The 6,854-nt window shown below is 47.5% G+C and overlaps 1 protein-coding gene across 1 annotated transcript; it reads left to right on the plus strand.

The window, feature by feature from the left end:
* Window positions 1-305: 305 nt before the first annotated feature.
* Window positions 306-4,394, plus strand: ACOT4 (acyl-CoA thioesterase 4). Its single transcript, XM_004055419.5, has 3 exons — window positions 306-1,062; window positions 2,336-2,538; window positions 3,677-4,394. The coding sequence occupies exons 1-3, from the start codon at window positions 606-608 to the stop codon at window positions 4,280-4,282; spliced, it is 1,266 nt and encodes a 421-aa protein (XP_004055467.3). The 5' UTR covers window positions 306-605; the 3' UTR covers window positions 4,283-4,394.
* Window positions 4,395-6,854: the final 2,460 nt, after the last annotated feature.

Consider the following 6,854-nt stretch of genomic DNA (forward strand, 5'->3'; position numbering starts at 1 on the left):
GGCCAACATGGTGTAACTCCCTCTTTACTAAAAATACAAAAATTAGCGGCATGGTGCCGCGCGCCTGTAATCCCAGGTACTCGGGAGGCTGAGGCAGGAGAATCGCTTGAACCCAGGAGGCGGAGATTGCAGTGAGCCGAAGCGCCACTGCACTCCAGCCTGGGCGACAGGAGACTCCGTTTCAAAAAAAAAAAAAAAAAGTTAAAAACAAAACCTTCCATGGAGCCCATGAAAGGCTGGAATTTGGCTTGATCTCATTGGCTTCTGGTTTCACCACAAATTGATCATCCAACAACTTTCATTCCAACAACCGAGGGTGGTGTGAGGCAGAGAGGCTTTCTACGGGGTGGGTTGGGCGCCACACCTTGCGCGCCCCGGGGCCCAAGGAGACGACCCTGAAGAGGAGCCTGGCTACTTTTGCCTCAGACGAGTCCGGAGCGCCGGGTTAACCGGTCTGAAGTCCCAGGGGCTTTCTGGGACTGCTCAGCCACCGGCAGCTTCCGGCACCAGGGGACGCCGGACGCCGTCCGGACATTCGGCGCGCTTGCCACGATCTTGGACGGGTCTCGGGCCTCGACCTTTGAATTCCCCGCTCCGGCTCCGAGATGTCAGCAACGCTGATCCTGGAGCCCCCAGGCCGCTGCTGCTGGAACGAGCCGGTGCGCATTGCCGTGCGCGGCCTGGCCCCGGAGCAGCGGGTCACGCTGCGCGCGTCCCTGCGCGACGAGAAGGGCGCGCTCTTCCGGGCCCACGCGCGCTACTGCGCCGACGCCCGCGGGGAGCTGGACCTGGAGCGCGCACCCGCGCTGGGCGGCAGCTTCGCGGGACTCGAGCCCATGGGGCTGCTCTGGGCCCTGGAACCCGAGAAGCCTTTTTGGCGCTTCCTGAAGCGGGACGTACAGATTCCTTTTGTCGTGGAGTTGGAGGTGCTGGACGGCCACGACCCCGAGCCTGGACGGCTGCTGTGCCAGGCGCAGCACGAGCGCCACTTCCTCCCGCCAGGGGTGCGGCGCCAGTCCGTGCGAGCGGGCCGGGTGCGCGCCACGCTCTTCCTGCCGCCAGGTGAGCCGGGCTGCTGGCGGGAGGTGTGAGCGTCAGTGGCCTGAGTCTCCGTTTGTTTCCAGTGCTGATTTAGCACTGGTTTGGTTTCGGAGCAAGATCAGAGAAGCTAACATTGACTATGTCAGTGGCCACTCTACCAAAATAGAGGGTTTGGTACCGGGCGTGGTGACTAACACCTGTAATCCCAGCACTTTGGGAGGCCGAGATGGGCGGATCACTTGAGATCAGGAGTTTGAGACCAGCCTGGCCAACATGGTGAAACCCTGACTCTACTGAAAATACAAAAATTAGTCCAGCCTGGTGGCACACGCCTGTAGTCCCAGCCACTCGGGAGGCTGAGGCACGAGAATCGCTTGAACCTGGGAGATGGAGGTTGCAGTGAGCCGAGATCGCACCACTGCACTCCAGCCTGGGCGACAGAGTGAGACTCCGTCTCAAAAAAAGAAAAAAGAAAAAAAAGGATTTTTTGTTAGGCTGTGTACTACGGTTTTTACTTGCATTCTATCAGTTAGTCTCTATAATATCCCAATGAAGTTGGTATTGTTATTCTGCAGATGAAAAAACAGGTTCAGGTCGTCAGGTACATTATCCACTTTGCTATTAATCACTACCCTACAGATTTCTACAGGCATCAGCCTGACTTGTCTAAGGCAGAATGATGACAGTGAATGAAGCTATTACCATGTCGTCTTCTCTAGTGTTCTAGGCACACTGTCTCTTCTCCACTTATTCATGTGCTGCTTTATCACAGGTCACACTTCAGACTCCACTGCCTTTCTCACCTAAAACCATCTCTGGGTATTTCTTTTTCTTTCCTCCCTTTCTACATAGACACCTGAAATATCAGTACACTAAAAACCAGAGGGCTGATGCAACAGAACATAAAGTTTTGTTTCAATTTTTTTCTTTTCTTTTTTTTTTTTTTTGAGACAGTGTCTGTCTCTGTTGCCCACGCTGGAGTGCAGTGGTGTGGTCACACCTCACTGCAACCTCGACCTCCGGGGCTCAAGTGATCCTCCCTCCATTGCCTCCCAAGTAGCTAGGACTACAGGCATGCAACACTACACTGACTAATTTAAAAAAAAAAAAAAGATTGTAGAGATGGGGTCTCACTACATTGTCCAGGCTGGTCTTGAACTCCTGGCCTCAAGCAATCCTCCTGCCTTGGCCTCCTAAAGTGCTGAGATTACAAGCATGAACCACTGTGTCCAGCCAGGAAAGCAAATTCTTTAAATTGTATAATGGCTTACATTTATAATATTTTGTTCTCTAGGACCTGGACCCTTCCCAGGGATCATTGACATCTTTGGTATTGGAGGGGGCCTCTTGGAATATCGAGCCAGCCTCCTTGCTGGCCATGGCTTTGCCACGTTGGCTCTAGCTTATTATAACTTTGAAGATCTCCCCAATAACATGGACAACATATTCCTGGAGTACTTCGAAGAAGCCGTATGCTACATGCTTCAACATCCCCAGGTTCTCCTCATGTCCTTTATTTAATCAGTCTCTCTAGAAATATCTCCATAGAGAGTGTAACCTTTACCACGTGCAGAAATGCTGCTTTGTTCCTCTTTCACAAAGATTTCTTCTGGAGACTTCCTTGGCTTAAGGTGCTATTTCCACTTTTTCTGTCAGATGAATTTTTTATATAGAATTAATTGTAAAATCCACATGAGATTTTATTTAGTAATATTAAATATTATCTGTATATTGCAAATTGAATTTCTAATCTACTGTCTTTGCATGCTTGTTTTTAAATTTTAATTTCCTGGTGTCAGAGTATGTTCTCAGATTTTGGTCAGAACTTGTCCACCCCTTTCAGAAGCCAAGAGCAAACTTACTTACTCTGAAGTCTTGCTTTGTAATCATTTGCCAATACATATGGCAAATGATCTGATGAATGATTCACATCTTGAAACAGAACTTGGTTCCACACTATTGGATGCATTGCCACATGAAGACTTCAGTCAGACCTACCTGAATGTGGCCCTGAACTTGATGGGCTCTGTGGCTCAGCATTCTCTAGTGGATAATTCTCTGAAATGCTTATAATCAGTTTCCAAGTTTTTCAGTGATTTTAAGATTTGTTTGCCATGTGTTCAGCCAGATATTCTGCACATGGGAAGAAACTCCCCTGTCAGCTGAGGTTGATTTTCTTGTGGATGATTCCCAGATTAAAGCTAGCAGCATCTCTGTTTGCCTTTTAGAAAAGTGTTTTTGAATTGGATAAGTTATTTATTTATTTATTTATTTATTTATTTATTTATTTATTTATTTATCTTTTGAGACGGAGTCTCGCTTTGTCACCCAAGCTGGAGCGCAGTGGCGCAATCTCGGCTCACTGCAACCTCCGCCTCCTGGGCTCAAGCAATTCTCCTGCATCAGCCTCCCAGGTAACTGGGATTAGAGGCGTGCGCCACCACACTCGGCTAATTTTTTTGTGTGTTTTTAATAGAGACAGGGTTCTGCCATGTTGACCAGGCTGGTCTCAAACTCCTGACCTCAAGTGATCCGCCCGCCTCCGCCTCGCAGAGTGTTGGGATTACAGGCATGAGCCACCGCACCCAGTCTGGATAAGTTATTGACTCAACTCTCCTCTCTTCTTTTCTTCCAGGTAAAAGGCCCAGGCATTGGGCTTTTGGGCATTTCTCTAGGAGCTGATATTTGTCTCTCAATGGCCTCATTCTTGAAGAATGTCTCAGCCACAGTTTCCATCAATGGATCTGGGATCAGTGGGAACACAGCCATCAACTATAAGCACAGTAGCATTCCACCATTGGGCTATGACCTGAGGAGAATCAAGGTAGCTTTCTCAGGCCTCGTGGACATCGTGGATATAAGGAATGCTCTTGTAGGAGGGTACAAGAACCCCAGCATGATTCCAATAGAGAAGGCCCAGGGGCCCATCCTGCTCATTGTTGGTCAGGATGACCATAACTGGAGAAGTGAGTTGTATGCCCAAACAGTCTCTGAACGGTTACAGGCCCATGGAAAGGAAAAACCCCAGATCATCTGTTACCCTGGGACTGGGCATTACATCGAGCCTCCTTACTTCCCCCTGTGCCCAGCTTCCCTTCACAGATTACTGAACAAACATGTTATATGGGGTGGGGAGCCCAGGGCTCATTCTAAGGCCCAGGAAGATGCCTGGAAGCAAATTCTAGCCTTCTTCTGCAAACACCTGGGAGGTACCCAGAAAACAGCTGTCCCTAAATTGTAATGCATTTGTCTGTTGTTGACATGAGAGATTCAAGATCAGATTCTAGTGTTCAATAACCCTATGTGAATCAGATGTCTCCTGGATAACATTAAAGCCATGTCTTTGTCATTAATGGTGTATTTTACGTAACTTTGTTGAATAAGCTTTGTCGTTAGTTTTACTAATGTAACTTGCTTGTTGTAGAAGATTAAGAGGCATATGACACATATAAGTGAAAAACATTCCCACCAGTTAACATTTGTGTTTCCTTCTAGATTTTTTTAGTTAATGTTTTGAGTCATAGGTGAGCTTTAAAGCTGGTGACTTTTTCCATCACTATGAAAGAATGGTCACTTAATGTTTGCTGTTCAACCATCAGTAGCAGGGTAGAATTTTCTTTGGCCAGAAACATACAGAGGGGTGTTAATATGAGGAAAGGCAGCTGACCTTTTCATTATAAACGTCAGAGAAGAATCTTTTGACAGGAGGACATGAGATCTGTCTCTAGAATAGTTAAGTCTATACTCTCTTCCAAGGGTGAATTACTACGATCTATTTTCCCTCTCACTTCCTGTCTCTAAGAGCAGACCCTGGGGCCGAGTACAGTGGCTCACACCTATAATCCCAGTACTTTGGGAAGTCAAGGGAGGCAGATTGCTTGAGCTCAGGATTTCATGACCAGCTTAGGCAACATGGCAAAACCCAATCCCTACAAAAATTAGCCAAACATGGTACACACCTGTAGTCCCAGCTACTCGAGAGACTCAGGTGGGACGATTGCTTGAGCCCGGGAGGTCAAGATTGGTGCAGTGAGCCGTGATTGCACCACTGCACTCCAGCCCAGGCAACACAGCGAGACCCTGTTTCAAACGAAAAAGAATAGAACTTGGAAAATCATACTGTGGTAATCCTAGAGGAATCACTCCTTTGTCTCCTTGACATTGACACTACATAGCATTTATTATTATTATTTTTTTTTTTTTTTGAGACAGAGTCACTCTGTTGCCCAGGCTGGAGTGCAGTGGCATGATCTCAGCTCACTGCAACCTCTGCCTTCTGGGTTCAAGCGATTCTCCTGCCTCAGCCTCCCGAGTAGCTGGGATTACAGGCATGTGCCACCATGCCCGGCTAATTTTTGTATTTTTAGTAGAGACAGGGTTTCACTATGTTGGCCAGGCTGGTCTCGAACTCCTGATGTCAAGTGATCCACCTGCCTCGGTCTCCCAAATTGCTGGGATTACAGGCATGAGCCACCGCGCCCAGCTTACATAGCATTTATTAATATAAGTGTATTTGAAAAGATAATGGCTGAGAAATTTCCAAAACTGATGTCAAAGACATCAAGCCACATATTCAAGAAGAATTGTAAATGCCAGGCAGAATAAATACAAAGAAAAACTATGCTTATCACAGTAAAACTTTATGGTAATTTTATTTTATTTATTTATTAATTTTTTATTTTTTTATTTTTTTGAGATAGAGTCTTGCTCTGTCACCCAGGCTGGAGTGCAGTGGCGCAATCTCAGCTCACTGCAAGCTCCGCCTACCAGGTTCATGCCATTCTCCCTGCCTCTGCCTCCCAAGTAGCTGGGACTACAGAGCCCGCCACCACACCTGGCTAATTTTTTGTATTTTTAGTAGAGACAGGGTTTCGCCATGTTAGCCAGGATGGTCTCGATCTCCTGACCTCATGATCCACCTGCCTCGGCCTCCCAAAGTGCTGGGATTACAGGGGTGAGCCACCATGCCCAGCCATTATTTATTTATTTATTTGAGACAGAGTCTTGCTGTGTTGGCCAGGCTGGGGTGCAGTGGCACCATCTCAGCTCACTGTAACCTCTGTCTCCCGGGTTCAAGTGATCCTCCTGCCTCAGCCTCCCAAGTAGCTCAGACTATAGGCATGTGCCAGCACGCCCAGCTAATTTTTGTATTTCTTTTTCTTTTTTTTTTCTTTTTTCTTTTCTTTTCTTTTTCTTTTTTTTTTTTTTTTTTTGAGAAGGAGTCTTGCTCTGTAGCCCAGGCTGGAGTGCAATGGCACAATCTCGGCTCACCACAACCTCTGCCTCCCAGGTTCAAGCAATTCTCCTGCCTCAGCCTCTTGAGTAGCTGGGACTACAGGTGCCTGCCACCATGCCTGGCTAATTTTTGTATTTTTAGTAGAGACAGGGTTTTACCATATTGGCCAGGCTGGTCTCAAATCCCTGACCTTGTGATCCATCTGCCTCGGCTTCCCAAAGTGCTGGGATTACAGGCATTAGCCACCGTGCCTGGCCTTTTATTTCTTTTGTAGAGATGGGGTTTTGCCATATTGGCCAGGCTGGTCTTTAACTCCTGACCTCAAGTGATCCACCTGCCTCAGCCTCCCAAAGTACTGGGATTACAGGTGTGAGCCACTGCACCAGGCCTGTTTATGGTAATTTTAAAACATAGCTGTAAATTCATTGGCATTTCCCTCATCAAAAGATGGGAGACCTGCCGGGTGCAGTGGCTCATGCCTGTAATCCCAGCACTTTGGGAGGCCAAGGTGGGTGGATCACGAGGTCCGGAGATCAAGACCATCCTGGTTAACATGGTGAAACCCCGTCTCTACTAA

Source organism: Gorilla gorilla, chromosome 15 (genome assembly GCF_029281585.2).
Source record: "Gorilla gorilla gorilla isolate KB3781 chromosome 15, NHGRI_mGorGor1-v2.1_pri, whole genome shotgun sequence".
Lineage (NCBI taxonomy): Eukaryota > Metazoa > Chordata > Mammalia > Primates > Hominidae > Gorilla > Gorilla gorilla.